The sequence below is a fragment of the Heloderma suspectum genome, chromosome 6, assembly GCF_057233095.1.
Source record: "Heloderma suspectum isolate Gila_16-S chromosome 6, 16-S_ref, whole genome shotgun sequence".
Classification (NCBI taxonomy): domain Eukaryota; kingdom Metazoa; phylum Chordata; class Lepidosauria; order Squamata; family Helodermatidae; genus Heloderma; species Heloderma suspectum.
This window is the reverse complement of record NC_139463.1, coordinates 8,967,744-8,984,333: the sequence shown is the minus strand read 5'-3', so window position 1 is coordinate 8,984,333 and position 16,590 is coordinate 8,967,744. Positions and strand designations below refer to the sequence as shown.

The following is a 16,590-nucleotide window of genomic DNA, read 5'->3' as shown; positions in this document are numbered from 1 at the left end:
ATTATGAATACCAAATAATTCTGCAGGACTATGAAATCTGAACAAGTCCTCACTGATATATCCAATAAAGGGGTAAATTTTCACTGCTATTCTGTGTGCCTAAGAGCTCTCTGTATCTGCAGTGAATATTATCCATGTTTCTAAAAAAAAAAAAAAACAACTATGGCTTTGCATAAACTATTTGCTGAAACTATTTTATTAACTTTGCAACCTTTTTAGCAGGCTTTGAAGTTGCAACCCCCATTATGTTGATGCTTTGGAAGAGCACAAGAAATCAACAATTGCAATGAGAACAACCTCTCCCCCGCCATCCTTCATTTACCTTCACATTTTTGTCTTCTGGAACTGTTCACAGCCATGTCAATCTCAGCCATTTGTTCTACAGTGTCAGAAGACAGAAAAGAGTTGCCCAGTTGTCTAAGTTTTCTCATCTACCAACAGGAGGCTGGGAAAGTGCTGTCTGCATAACTGAACTACTCTTTTCTATCTTCCACCACCATAGAACAATATGGCTATAATCGTCATGGGTGCAAACACCTACAGAAGATATATTAGTGGGGGGGGGTTCTCAAGGGGTGAGGTTCACACCCTACAAGCCCCCACTTTTGCTTCTGAATTTTCTGTTGGATGACACTTTGTCTCAACTCTAGCTTTACACTATCACGTGCTGGGGTCTCCAGATTATTTCTGTGAGGAACCAATGTGCCCATACAAAGGCCAGGCACACATGGTTCAGCTCCCTCCTCTCACAGATAAGCCATCCTGGTCACTGGAATTCTAGGTACAGACCAGAACAGCTAGCTGTATTCAAGATCCCATTTGTCTGTGTGGGGGGGAGGGGCAGAACCAATGTTATTTTGGTTATAATCATATATAGGTAGTGAAATCTGCAAGAACTTACCTTGTAGGTTTTTTTAGGGGAAACCTGAAAAGTAAAAATAAAAAAAATTAGTGTAACATAAATTGTTGATTGCTAACTCAAAAGTAACATGTCATTTAAATTCACAATGTGTTACTCATAATTCATTTTTGCACTGTCTTTTTTTGCAGGTGTCGAATAAGTGTTTGAGTTCTCCCAAAATAACTAAAAGAGCACTGAAGACTTTTACCCCATTATCTGTTTTGTGTGTCCTGAGTACACACATGTCTCCAATTTCTTGCACATCATCCATAAACCTTTGCTCCAGGTAGTGCTTCTGTTGTAGGAACATTTCATTTCTTATTGTATCTGAGAACAAGTAACTTCCTCCAGATACTGTATTCACTGCAGTACAATCATAAGCACCCCTATAGTGTATTAGCATTACACATACAGAGACTTTAATCAGAAAGATAAAGTAACAGCATAGCTCAATCACTCCTTTGGAGCTTTTCTCCACCCACAAACTATAGTGACTACTTAATATATCCCAAAGTTTAGCATATTTGAGTTTAATAAAAGACATACTATGACTTTAGCTATTTAAAACAGCAATCAGAAAGGTGTTTAAGCATTTGTTGCACACAGAATCAGCTGAGCGACTCACTTCATTTTATACACATCTACCTAAAGTCATTTACAAGCTGCAGAACATTATTGCACAGTCAAGCAACTCAGTTTTAAAACTGGTAAGATTTCTTTAACAAGCACCAGCATTTATAGTAAGTCTTTGATGCTGCAGTAGAGCATCTGCCAGAAATGAGACCAAATTTGTTCTGAAGCCTGCAGAGGTAAACACTCAGAAATACCGCTCTGGGAGCATAAACTGCAAGCTTACCCCCCTTAGCCCCTGTCTTTCTTACATGAGAATGCCAGTTTCCAAACAATGCCGCATGCGTCTAGGGGAGAAATGTTCCAAAGGGATTCTGGGATAGATTCCCGGAAGCTCCTGGGCTGCAAGCCAGCTTTCCCAGTCTCTCTCCCTCCCTCCACCCCACCCCCACAAGGCAAGTGGCGGGGGGGGGGGAGAAGGGTAATGGAAGCAGGGCAGGCAGTAGGTCATGTTCACAGGGAAACCACTCATTTCTATACATTGTTAGGTTGCAATACAGTATTACAACACATTGAGCCCATACACTGAAAATAAGATTCTAAGAATATGTTACGCTGGAGGGATGAAACAAACTGTTACTTAGCGCTCAGAAAGGCAAAAAGAATATAATCAAGCTGGATGCATCTCTTGCCTTAGTTAATATCCTGATCATCTCCCTTGCCCTGATGATCCATTAAGATCGGGATCTTAAACTTCTGTTAAGATCCTGATCATCTTCTCATACCACTTAAGATAACATTCGGAGCACTTGCTAGTTTGCTGAATACATTCTTTTATTTAAAAACAACAACATACCATCCATACAAAAACATGAGGTATCCTGAACCTTAATTTGGGTACTTGCTTGTACACTATACCTAGTACAACATGCACAATTTCATCCATCTTGCTCTCACTACAGCATGATTCTGTATTTAACTAAGAATATCTTCTAAAGAGATTCCACTACTATTCAAATAATGACAATTGTGTGTTTTGTTTTGTTAATAAATTGATGGTTACATGTCAGCCTAGGGAGAGTGGCCAACTGATGTGCATTTACTAGAGTTAATCAGCAATTTCATGTACACAAAGCAACAAAATCATTTTAAGTGGAAGAACAGGACAGCAGACACAGCTGACAGGTGACTCATGAGAAAATCATGCATGCCATTATTTGTTTTAAATTTCTAGCAGTTCTACAAATAGATCTAGTCTCTAGCTTCAAAGCGATAACATTCAAGCTTTATGCTTTAAGGAAACCAGAACCTTAAGTAAGTTTTAACATCCTATTCCAGATTTCAAAGAATTATCAAATTCAACAGTAGGCATGTCTGAGTATTAAGTTAGTAAGTATATTAAGAATTTCTGCATACATACTATTCATTTGAGTTTGAGCTGCTAAGAGCTCATTAGCCAGTGCTGCTTAGTTTTGAAAATAAACAACTAAATAATATGGCAACAGACAGACACCCAACCAGTTAATACATTTTCCCCATGTTTAGTGAAAACCATGAATAGCCATTGTTTGCCATAACTATATCACTGAACTAAAGTAGCAGAGACAGTCAAGACTGATATAAAAATCAAGCAAAACTGAATCCCAAGTTGTGGATAATCTCCTGCATGGAAGCCCCTTTGAACATGAAATACAAGCCACTAACTAGTACAATGAATTTGCCCTTGAATTATTAGAGGGTGTGGGGTTGAACACCAGCATTGCCACCAAATCTGGAAATCATAGCGGAAGATTATTGTTACTGATATTCTCTGCAGCTGATCTGAGATGAGAGGATGAAATCAAACAGACAAGAAGTGAGAAGAAAAGGTACAGAAGGGAAATGCAGTGACTCTGACTGCAAATCCAATCCAGTCATGTAATATTGGTAGAGGCTGAAAGCAACTGTGGTGGCTGTGTCTACTCATGATCGGCCTGACATATCATACAAGCAATTCTCTATGTGCCTCTTTAGGGAAAACCAAAGCCATAGCCACTATGGTGCAGCTTTGGATGCTGTGTTCAAAGTCTACACATGACTACATCAACCCACCCCAAACTCCAAATCATTCTCAAAAGATTCCAAAGCTCCTCAGTATTCAATAACAGCAAAGATGCTTTTTATTTACATTTATATTTATCATAAATACACTGCTAGTAACTATGTACAGTGCTGCTCTTGTTCAAAAACAGTCTTCAAGCACATAGATTAATATCTGTCTTGGCAGCCGGGTTAGAGGAAGGCTGAAGATAGAGGGGGTGGAAGTGTAAAAAGCCTTGCTACTGAAGTTTCAACCACAGGCCAGCCATTCAGCCCCACCCCAAGCAAGTTCCTCAGCACTGTTCCATGACACAAGTCCTCAGATTTTTCCAAGAGCTGATGTCAGGGCTTTTCACAGAGAAAGAACTGCATTTACAGGGCCAGTGAGGAAGGAGGGCTTCCCCAGCAGCTACTCTCAATGTGGCCTTTGTGCTGCTCTGTAGCTGGAGCCAGAACCTTGTGAGAGGTTTTAGTTGCTGCAGAAATTCTGCCTGCTTAGGGAAAAGGATGTTTTACAGCCAAACATTTCCAGCACCAAATATTATTATTCTTTTTTCTTAGATTTCTTACATGCCTTTCCCAAAACAAAACAAAACCAAAAAAAAAAAAAAGGGGGGGGGAAGACTCAAGGTGACTTACAACATAATTTAAACATACAAAATTTAAAATAGCTAAAACAATTTCCACGAAAATGCTGTCTAGTGGAAATGTATGTTTATTCTACAATGTATGTTTTATTCTACAAATAAATGTACGTTTATTCTACAAGTAAATCTATAAACCAGTTTAGTCCCATTGGACCTGTGGAAAAGAACTAGTTTATAATTATATCTGAATACTCTGGCTAAGTATCCCTATAACTTGTGCATTGCTGCCTTGTCATCATGATGGTACCAAGGTTTCCCATTTTTAAGGTTTCTAGAGTTTTTGCTACACAAGCTACAGCCGTTGTCTGTTATCTATCAAGCATGAATTAATATGAAATGTCCTAAATTATTAAATAACATTGTTGGATTTTTAAAAATCTATTACTGTTTTAAAGTTTCAAATCTGAAAACTTGAACCTGAAGCAATCAAGCCAAGTTCTTCAGATAAAATGTTCCCATCAGAACAAGACTAAATGCAAATTCCACTGACAAACAGTGCAGAAGTTCTAAAAACCTGGGTCCAGAGACCAGATTAAATGATAGTTTACAACAAAACAACCGGTCATGCAAGATTGCCTCAGTGTTTATGATGTGGAGAAAATCAAAGAGGATGTGATTATTATTCTCTATTACTTTCAAGTAAAAGCTCAAACAAAGCGTATAGAAAAAACTTGTTGAAGTTCAAGTATGCCTATCCAATAAAAATACCTAGAATGGATTATGTCCAGGCCAGACAGTAAGAAACAAGGATAGAATCTTTGTTTTTAAATGATAGAGATGTGCGCCTTAATAGCCATGGTCCATAGCTCAGTGATCTGCTTTTCATACAGGAGGTCCCAGGTTGAATCCCCAGTATCTCCAGGTAGGGCTGGGAAAGATTCCTGTCTGAAAACCTGGAGAGCCACTACTAATCAATGCAGAGAATACTGATCAAGATGGATCAATGGTCTGTCTTGGTCTAAGGCAACTTCCTATGCTACTTATCACTGTCATGCCTACAATAAATCCTTGTGAAGCAGCCCATAAGCAATGGAGGGTGATCCTGAAGGATGTCAGGAGAGAACCCCATGTAACACAGCAATGTTGAATAACACCACAGATTGTTCTCTACATAAACTGGAAAGGCAAATCCCCCATAAATGACCTTTTTAAAAAAATCTGCACCTGAATATGATGATATGAAGATATGAAGCTGCTTTGTACTGGAAGCGACCAGAAGAAACCAGTAAATATGTACAACTCCTAAGCTTCACTGGTTAATGCATGGTTATTTATGCCACTGATTTAAAGTCTCTTAACTAGCAGTGTGCCTATGAAAGGCCTGCCAGCCAATGGAAGATGTTCAAGGCAAACCAAGTTGGATCCTTACTAATTTCTCAATTGACAAGGATAAGGGGGGGGGGGTAGCTGTCCATGACAGGGCTGGAAAACTGTTTCCAATTCCTAGCAACTAGCAAGAATTTCCTGAACAAATAAGCTTTTTAGGGTTGCTGCAGTTAATGCTGAGCAAGAACAGGAACAGAAGTTTTATAGAAACAGGAACAGAAAATTCAGGAAAATATGAAACATATCTGTATGGAAAGGAGGGAGGGGAAAACTGAAAGCAAAAAGAGTGTTCTTCCCTAACCCTAATGATTTCTGAAGGGAATGAGAAAGAAGCAGGATCCTTCAAACTTGGTGTAATCTCCATCCTCTACAACAGGGTGGGCAAACTATAGGTTTGTGGGATCTACTTTGTTTTTTACAACCCTGAGATTGTTCACCCAAAGCCAAGTGTAAAAGACATAGAAAGTTTGAATTAAAGAATTCTGAACCCAGAATTTTGTTTTGTGTACCAGAATTGAACTGAGCTCACAGTACTTTCACACAAAAAATGCATTCCAAATTACACACACACGCACACACAGTTTTCTTCAGTTCAAGAATATTATTTTTGGGGGTGGGGGTGGTGTCATTTTGTTGTTGCCACTGTTAAAAAACTGGAGTCAGAAATCTTTGCAGATCTATTTCAAAACACCCAGAAACTACTAGCAGATCCTATTCTACCTTCTGCCCACCCCATTCTACAACTCACCATGTTGTATGTGAGTTTCATGCAATGTTCTGCACTTACTTCTCTTGTGTCGGCAAGATTCTGTTTTGAGGTCTGAGTACCTCTTTTCACATATGCTCAGTAGCACGAGTGGGGAGCAGCACTGGTGCAACTCTATGAGATCTAGTACAGCTACTGGGTATTCAAAGGGGAGAAAAACGCACTAAAAAGAAAATGAAATTACTGTCCCTTGGTAAGGTATATATATAGCCACTAAGCAGGTGCCACTAAGCAGGCAATGTTAGTTATGAAGCTAGTATTTTTGCATGCCCTCAATGCTCTTGATTTCTACCAGTGATCGTTGTAACAATGACCACCTCAAAGCAGATAGCAGAGGTTGGGCGCATTAGATATTGAATGTAACAGAAAATGTCTTAGAAAGCCTCAGGTGATTCTCTAGAGCAGAACCTGTGGACCTAATGTAGCTAGTGAAGCTCCCCAATCCAGCCCATATCACTCTGGCAGGCCATGCTACCTCCCATGCCACTTCCCCCAGCATAAACATTATTCCCACTGCAGTGTGACAGATGAGAAGTTTTAAAACTCCCCACCCAAAGTGTCAAGATGGGGATGAAGATCAGGACCACCTCCACTCTTTAGCTGATTGACATGGATCCTGGTCTTTATCCCCCTCATGGCACTGTGGACAGGGCAGTTTAAATCTCCCACACTCGGTGTGCCATGGTGAGGATGAAAATGCCCCCCCCGCCCAGATGTTCTGCATGGATCAGCTGAAGAGACGGGGCTGAGAACTACTTCCCTCCTCAGTTGATCTGCATCGATCAGTTGAGGAATGGGGCTGGGAAGGGTACATAGGGGTATATGGTGTGTGTGAATAGGGTATATGGTGTGGGTGAATAGGGTATATGCCTGTGTGCGTGCGTGTGTGTGCGTGAGAGAGAGAGCGCACGCACATGGTGTGTATGTAAGAAAGAATGGGGTGGCCATGCCCACTGCTGGCATGAGGCCTCCAGGAGGTTTCCCAGGTGGCAATCCAGCTCTCAGTCCAAAAAAGGTTCCCCACCCCTGCTAGAGGAAGCGTTGTTTAGGGTAGAGAAAATGATCACAAACCTGAGAGTCAGGACTCCTTGTCCATTCCACCCCATCCCCCAGGTTTTCAGTGAATTTCTCTTGTTGACTGTGACAAATCCATTATGATCCATTTTGTTGCCAATGCCTGTCCAAGCTGTTCTGTGAAATACTGAAAATTACCACTGCAGAATGAAGTGCATGACCCAATATAATCCTTTCAACCCAATTGTTTTTGGCCAGGGAACCACTGTTCCCGTCTTCCCTGCATCTCTTTCCATGTCAGCATTCTCACTGTCCTAGGACTGAAATTCCTTAGGACAGTACACTTTCATCTCCATTAGAGGCTGAAACGTAATAGATTACAACTTGCTGTGCATACTTTTTGTGCAACTCTACTAGCTTTACAATCATAAATGGAACGTGATCATCAACTGCTGATTGATAATACCCTGAATTACATATGCCCCTAGAGTCTGTTTGAAAACAAGAATATACCACAAATGGAATCAAGCATATTAAAAGGAACCTCCAGCTTCAAGAATCAATAGAGGGAAAGTTAATGGCTCCCTTGTTAAAGATATTGTCAGATGGCAATATATTTTTTAAAAAGGCAAAATATTAAGCCAGTATGAAAACATATAGGTTCAGAGCCTAACCCTCTCCTAGTTCATCAGAAAGTTAAGCCAATGGTCAGTAAACCACAGGTTGCTATGAAAGTGAGGGCATCTATACAAAACCTACACACGGTTCTGTTCAGTTCGTAAAAGGATATACAAAATAGTAACATTCAAAAAACAAATAAGACTGGATCTTGACATGACTATAGTGGCCAAAGATGCCACAAAACATTCATAATTGGTAGTCCTTAATGCCAAGAAAGAAATAATGAAATGGAATGTGCATGTTCCCACAGTAAAATGGGAATCTTACTTTAGGCAGGTATGTAATTAATGGGAATGGAGCACTGTTCACATACTGCCTTGCATTCATATTTTCTCATTAAAATGAGACCTTGAACCCTATTTCTGTAGGAGTCTTGGCCTGAAGTGACACCTGTAGAAATAAAGAGACTGATTTCAAGTTTGAGATGCAATACAGTTTCCAGAGAGGACAAGTGTTCAAATGTAATATACCACTGGTGGACATCAATTCAGGCAAGGTATTTCTACCTATAATATGACAGTAGAATCCCAAAGGGAATCATACCTATCCAAAAGAAATGAGGCCATAAACAAGCCCAGCAACTACTGCCATATAAACTAATTTGAAATTATGGCATCAAATCTGTATGTGTGCTTTCTTTCAAATAAGCTACACACTTGGGCAGAACAATATGATATTGTAAAAGAAAAAGCAGGGTTTTAAAAAAAAGCAAGCAGCATAGCACTACTGAACAAAGATTTGTTCTGACATGTAGGCCCAGAAGTTCCCAAAATGTCTATTTGCACCATTTGTAAGTCTGGTCTACTGATTTTCATTGTATAAACTGAGATATGCTTTGGAGTAAAAATCTCAACAGAAAACTTTCCATTATAATCCAAATTCTCTATATAGATTTGGCCAAGGAGGTCTGAATAGGAATGAGAAGGGCAAGTATCTAAAATAAGCAAAATTTTTTAAAAAAACAGCCCAAAAAGCACATCCCACCCCCCCAGGATAAAGCCTGAAAATGCACTCTGGGGAAGAATTTGTGCATTTTTGCATGTGCAACTGCACAAATTCGGAAACAAAAACAATCCAATTCTGTCAATAGGCGGATGACAGAATGAAAGGTGCCTGACAACCCGCAATCACAGACAGAACAGACGTTATACAATCCGTACATCCCTACATACAGCATTCAATAAAATCAAATAGGCATGTTAGGTCTTTAAAGCCTACTTAGAAGGGCCAAGGTCCTTAATTAATTAGCCTGGAGGCCTTAATTAATTAGCCTGGAGGCTGAATTCTAGACCAATTGCAGTTTCTGTATCACTTTTGGGCAGCCACATGTAGTGTGTACTAAAGTAGCTGGAAGGTTATCAGATCATGTACCAAAGTGGCCAGATCATATTGCCATCTTTCTTCTTCATGTTTAAAAATATTAATATAAGAGCTGCAGGGAACAAAATATGTTTCTGTTAAAGTCCAGGTTCTCAGTTTTTTAAGACATGGTTGATAGGATCCTCTCTTACCTAGATCAGCCTTTGCTATTTATTTAAGTTTTATGGCAACCTACACAAGACGGATCATGAGTCAAGAATAACACAACCAAACATTAAAATAGTTTTCAAACAATCCTGACAAAAATGTTTGTCAAAGATAGATTGACAATAAGGGAAATTCAAAACTTTAAGTATTTCTGAGTAGTCTTCTGAGAAAAAGGTTCTTCCTACAGCCATTAATTAACATAGCAGAATCTGAAAGCTACAAGAAACTCAAAGACCTTTCTGGGTTTTATCTGAGGGAAAGGAAGAATTTGACTTCCCTGGTACTCAAAACCTCTGGGTGTAAAACCTCTTACATTTACATCTAAGATATAATATGGTTTAGAAACTTGGGACTCTACAAATGTGTCTGAAACAGAGGTTCCTCAGAATAAATTCCTGGAATCACCATTTTCTCTATTCCCCAGGTCTCCTGCTACACATTTAAGAGCAGATGAAGCTTCCATAATATTAGGAATAATAATCACATATTGGATAATGCTCTCGTATATGGAGGATACTAGATCCACCCCACCCCCCGAATGCTTCATGGATCAAGCATATTTTTGGATGTAAACTGGTCAGCAAAATGTACAAACCTAATATGGCAGTACAGATTAGACCCCCATGACCTAAAGTGTGTGAATTAAAATGAGGACCAGGATTAGTGGAGAACAAATTATGAGACTCTACTAAAATCAAAGGATGTGTATAGTTGTCAGCCTTTTCCCCATAATATCATTTTATAGAAGAGTCTCATAAGTTGGAGAACATTCCGGTCAGACTCTGCAGGCAGAACCTTTACATTAATGAGGTACCAAACTAAGACCTGGTTCGCACGTAATGGCAGCAAATAATGGGTTAATTAACCCACAATTTGCCAGGTCGTGTGCTGCATGAGTGCCACTATGTCTTTAAATATGCAACCTCCGATCAGCCCGATCATAGGTTGCTCCATGATGTGCAAACCCAGACACTTTGGGCTGTTCATGGGTAAAACAACCCCAAGTTAACCTGTGATGAGGTTAGGTTAACTTTGGGTGTTTTAATCCACAAACAACCCAATGTCCAGTTCGCACATCATGGCGCAACCTACGACTGGGCCAGTCATAGGATGCATATTTAAAGAGAATGTGGCATGTGACTCAGCAAATCATGGGTCAATTAACTCACGATCTGTCACTATTACATGCAAACCAGCCTACCCAGTATTTAGCTGGCCAGTGTTCCAAACTACCTGAAAAACCAATGAGTATGCATATGTGGCTCAAAAGTATAAGGAAGTTATTTTCTACTACATGCTCTATTGTAGCATCTATGATCCCTAGGAAAATAATTCTGACTAGTCTATTATCTGTATTATCAAAGGTGGGTAATTTAAAAGTTTAGCTCCTTTTCATTAAATCAGAACAGCTAATTTGCTGTAGCTATTAAAACACCTGAAGGAGAAAAATGAGAATCTGGCGAACTCTCGGGGAGATAAACTATATGTGAGTAAATTAGGTTTATTGGAATATACACCCTCTTCTTCTGTTTTGCTGTCAATATATTGTATTTTATCACATATTATCATAGTGGAGAGCTAAACAAACTATATAAAAATTGTTTGAGAATCTCATTTATTAATTTAATCTATATCTCGTGAGTCTGCCCAAACTGGCATTCAAGGTAGCTAACAATAATAAAATACAGAACAAAGGGCGGACCTGGGGGCAGGGAGGAGAGGGGACTGGAGAAGCTGCCTTATGCAGCTTCCTATGCGTGTTCCTATGTGTACTTTGGCCACATAATGAGAAGACAGGATACCCTGTAGAAGATGCTGATGCTAGGGAAAGTGGAAGGCAAAAGGAAGAGGGGCCGACCAAGGGCAAGATGGATGGATGATATTCTGGAGGTGACGGACTCGAACTTGGGGGAGCTGGGGGTGGCGACGGCCGACAGGAAGCTCTGGCGTGGGCTGGTCCATGAAGTCACGGGGAGTCGGAAGCGACTGACTGAATAAACAACAACAATGCATGTCCCGGCCTCGTTCCCTCCCTCTCCCCAAAGCTGCGCCCAGATGGGCAAAATCACCCATCTAGGGAAAATGCAGGGTGGCTGGAGCACAGAGGCAAGGATCACCTCCATTCTTTGGGTGCTCCTCATTGGATACTCGGCAGCCTCCGACTTCGGATGCTGCCAACTATCAAGATAGGTTTGCGCCCTAAAACGGGGCGAGGGAGGAAATATAGACACACCTATTTCAGTAATGACATTGCAAGATCTTGGAAGTACAGCATGAACAAGAACACAGTGCTTCATTTGTATGATATCTAGGAACATAAGAATCTATCTTATAGCAAGTCAGACCATTGGTCCACTGAGCTCAGCACTTTCTACATTGGCTGGCAGTAGCTCTCCAGAGTTTCAGTCTTACCCAGCCCTAACTAGAGATGGGAACTGAACCTCCGACCTTCTACCCTAAAAGCATGTGCTCTACCACTGAGCTACAACCCTTCCCCACCTGTCCTGGTTCATCTTCATACAACCTAAAGAAATTCTTTAAATTTCTTAAAGAGATTTATCAGCAACCAAAGGATTAAATATATTTTAATATATATATTCATTCAGAGATCACTGGTGCCAGAATACAGATATGCAGACAATCCAAAGCTTTTGCTTCTAGAGATTTTTGCTCAACTACTATCGACAACACCAGATCTGAAAACTAAAAGGTCTAATCCTGTTGCCAGCTTTCACCAAGTTCAGAGAAAGGTGAAGGATCTGAATGCCTTGTCTAGTCAAGCACAATACATTTTACACAGCTGCACCCTAAAACAGGAGTAGCTTGAACACTGTCTTCCTATGAAAAATACTACTTCATTTGTAGCCATTTCCCCTCAAGGAAATTGTTTCACAGAATCCCCCGCCCATCACATCTAATCCAACATCCATATATTAACAGACATGATTGCAAATGGATACAGACACAGTCCTGTCACAAAGCTTCACAGCAGTTTCTCCACACGTGTCATAATAATGCTGATAATACAACAGCTCAGTCTTCCAATTAGTTGTGTATATTCTGAACCAGCAATGTTACTCACAATACAAACTGCCAAACTCCTCATCCCATTCTTTTAAAAGGGCAACAGTAATACAACACAATGATCTTGCCAGAAGTCAAATGGCCCCATTGGTCTGCTTTAAAAACATGTGTAAAATTTAAATAAACTACAGAGAGTAAAAAAAAAACCACAACAGCCTAGCTCCTCCATCCATCATATTAATTTGTCTTGTTGCTAAGCACATTTTCTTCTTCTTATAATGCTGTGTGTATATGAGAGAGAGAGAGAGAGAGAGAGACTGTATATACAGAGTCATTACAGTGATGATCTAGAAAGAACTGAACAATAACTACTGAAGGAATATTAGCCAGTCTCACCTACAGGTAAATCACAAAAGCTGTCCAAGCTGCTTCTTTGAAGCAGGATTAAGGTTTGCATCCAGCACAGGATGAAGCAGGACAGTGTTGCTGCCTGCCTGCCTCCTCTGTGTAAGACATCTTTTCTGGCTGTCAAAACCTTTGTTCTCAAACCAAGGCTGAGCACATATTTTTCAAAATATGCTTTCAGAAAGTAGGAGCTAGACCACAAAAGAGCAAATGCACAATTCCAACACAGCTGCATATAACATCCCCTTGTCCATTGTTTGCCATCAAAGAAGATTATTTCATCTTTTATTATTCTGCACCCAGAGAAGCTATTCTCTATCCCTCCAACGACATAATACATTAGAACAAGGAAACAAAAGACTTCCAGAGATTACCTGGATTGAAAGGGGTTGGCAAAATTAGCCAGCAAAGGGTATTTCCAATCAAGGCCAAATCCCCCATCTGGCTTTGGTGGCTCCTTAAAACCGTTCTTCTAATATTCCTGAAAAGACATTTAGTCGGATCACTTGGGAAATAGGCAAAGAGGTGGAGTTTCTTCATACCTCCCTCCCAGCCATTATCACAGTGAAGTCAACACTGCGCTGCTAATGGAGAGGCAGAATACAGCATCAGTATAATCCCTCTGGAAAGTACTCCTACCAGAACTAGTAAGGAGAGTTTAAGTCTGAGCATTCAAGTGTCTTGAAGACCAACTGAATTAAAAACTGAATTAAGCCTTTTCACAAAGCAGGGAGGGGTGAGCATGGAATACATTGACACCAAAAACATGAAATGAGTCAGAGCAGTCTATTTTGTCATGTTCACATCTCATGATAGGCTTTGATATTCTAATCTCTCTCTTCCTAGAGGTAATGGTATCCATGTTTTATAACTGGCTATGTAATTGTTATCATGTCTTCAAATCTGCCATTCGTCTACCTCCCAAGGTAATAAAGGTACATATTGTTAAGGTCACCAAGGTATGACTTTATAACTGTGCAAAAGTAGTAACACCAACAAGGAATCAGGTATTACATATTTTCCCCTCAAACTCTTAGCTTCCAACACACCTTTAAGTATAGAAATGGAGGAAAGAGAAATACCTTGAATCTGCATCCTTGAATCCAGCAGCTGCTTATCATATTTAAGAGCACAATCCTATATGTATCTACGTATTCATGGAGTTCAACGGGGACTACTCCCAGATAAGTGGGTATAGGATTATAGCCTTAATCCACCAGGATGTGCAATTCTTCACCAATCAATAACTTTATTCTGTTTTACAAGACTTCCCAATCAGCCTGCTTATGGCTCCCCTGCTTGGCTGAATCTCTTACCTTGCTTCCCACTCCAGCACTGCTCTTCACTGCCCAATTCCTTCTCTTCAATGCCTATGCTACATCTGGCCACTGCTTCAGGTCTATGTCATGTTCAACCAGGCTGCTTTCCTGCTTTCCAACCACAGAGCCTTCTCATGAACCCCTCTCATCTAGTCCTGCTTGCTTACTAGTCCAGAATCCTTCTATTTGCACACTTCATTTCCCCATGGAAGCTCTGATCCTGCAAGACGTCCACAGACTTATACCCAGCAACTATAACCCACATTAGCAACAAGATTCAGGAATCCTGTCCCTTTCCTCCCACAAGAGAGGATAGTGGAGGTCAGTAGAGAGAGGAGACAGCTCACTGCTCTTCCGGCAACACAACTGATTCAGCCCTGGGGAAGGAGGGCAGTGGTGGAGGGGCTGTTTTCTTTTTCTGCCCCAATAAACCTAATTAGGATTGTGAGCAGTGCTGGCGGGAGAGAAATTTCTTCACGCTACACTGTCTGTTTGTGTTTGATTAATGTAAATCTTCCCAAGGCTCTAAACATGCCCCAGGCAACATGATGGCTGGAGCTCTGTTAACAAGCATCCATACAGCTGAATGCAGCAGAAACAAAAATACAAGAAGGGGGTGAGGAACACTCTAGAGACTTTCCCCTGAAATAATCTACTGTCAGTGACACAGCTTGGATAGTTTTCACTGAACACTGCTCAAGTGAACATCACTTCTTTCTGTGATGTTTCTTTCTGTGACCAACATTACCAGGGTTAGGGACAAGAGAAGTTGGTGGAATGCAGACATGTTCAACAGCAGATATGAGAAAGAGGGCACAATGTTTCTTTACACTCTTTTTAAATTTTACAGGATAAAGTATCATGCCATCTATAGCAGTGGTCTCCAAAATGGGGTGCACGCACCATAGCAGTCCGTAAGCAAACCACTGCAGTGCGCGAGCCGCCTGATAATTGAGCAGCCCTCCTGCTGCCCTGACAAGCTGCCATTTTGTGCAATGATGGTGGTGGCGGCACCAATAGCAGCTCATTTGCTTGATCAGGTTATCTAATGTTCTTTATGTAGGATTATGGGGTTAGAGTAAGAACTAATAACATTTTAGGTTTGAAATATGTGACAATCCTATGGGGTGCACAAACTTTTTCTCACCACTCTAAGTAAGGGAGAAGGGAATATGGGCCTATTAAGAGGTGATTCTGGGCAGTGGGGGAAGTATGCATGACAAAGACAGATTACCTTGATTTCTATGACTCAGAGGGGAGTTATTTTTATTCAATATATATTTGCATTTTAGCAAGAGAATGTCAAACTGTTGAAACAGATTATGTACAGATTCTCAGATCAAAAGAAATGTGTAAGTGGCTTCAGCTCTTTGGAAATGGCAACTCTATGCAAAATAAATTACCTTGAAGCAGGCTTCTGCAATCTGCTGCCCTCCAGATGTTTTGGACTTCAACTCCCACCATCTGCCACCAACATAGTGAATGGTCAGGAATTCTGGGAGCTGAAGTCCAGAACCACTTGAGGACACCAGCTTTGAGAAGGCTGCTTTAAAGTAAGACAGCTTTCCTGGAATACCTCAAATCTCAGGAAATAGTGTATAAAGATTGTCAACAGATTCAATATATTCCCAGTATCCTGCCTGTCCCTCTGCTGTCTCTGTTCTGAAGTCTTTTCATTTCCAGTTTCGCCTTTGCTTTTCTTCACACTCCCTTTGCAGATAATGAAACTCTTTCCTGTCTTAACTTACTAAAGGCATGATCCCCTGTAAGAACAAACCAAGTAAATCAGAGCTTCTTGAAATGACAACAAAAGCAGCTCTCCTGCTGGTTAGAACAAGATGTGATAAATATTTATGTGGAATTCACAGACCTTTACCCCAAATAAGGAGCCAGGCATGGGAAATGAGCAACTTCCCAGAGCTCTACACAACGGATATGGAGAAGTCCCCAAGGAACATAAGCCTCATCATTGATGGAAGCTGAAGGTTAGTGACGAAGTACTGTGCTGGGTCATACTAACAGCCTCTGGTTTCTTTTCTGCTACTATATGAGCAGCCTGAGATACATCAGGCCAAGACAAGAGGTCGGTGGTAACTCCAGAATAAAAGTTTAAGAGTAAGAGTTTAAACATCAACATTCAGTACTCAACATCAACAGACTAAGGTGGAAAAGCATAGCTAGAAGGAAAAACATGTAGCAGATGTCCATGTCAGCCACTTCCTGTGTGTTAAGAGTATCAATAAAACGGGAGGGTGGGGGGTGATTCCACCTCCCACATTTCTCCATTTTTCCAGAGAAAATTGGAGGGGGGACCTGTCACTTTCAGAATGA

At 40.6% G+C, this 16,590-nt stretch overlaps 1 protein-coding gene across 1 annotated transcript in view; it reads right to left on the bottom strand.

Moving 5' to 3' along the window:
* The window catches only part of ARHGEF12 (Rho guanine nucleotide exchange factor 12), a gene marked incomplete at its 5' end in the record, with an annotated part of 107,647 nt that overhangs the window by 64,913 nt on the left and 26,144 nt on the right, over positions 1 to 16,590 (bottom strand). The window contains one exon of the mRNA XM_084803584.1: positions 902 to 925. Within this exon, the coding sequence (XP_084659710.1) occupies positions 902 to 925 (24 nt within the window). The remainder of the gene's footprint in view (positions 1 to 901; positions 926 to 16,590) is intronic.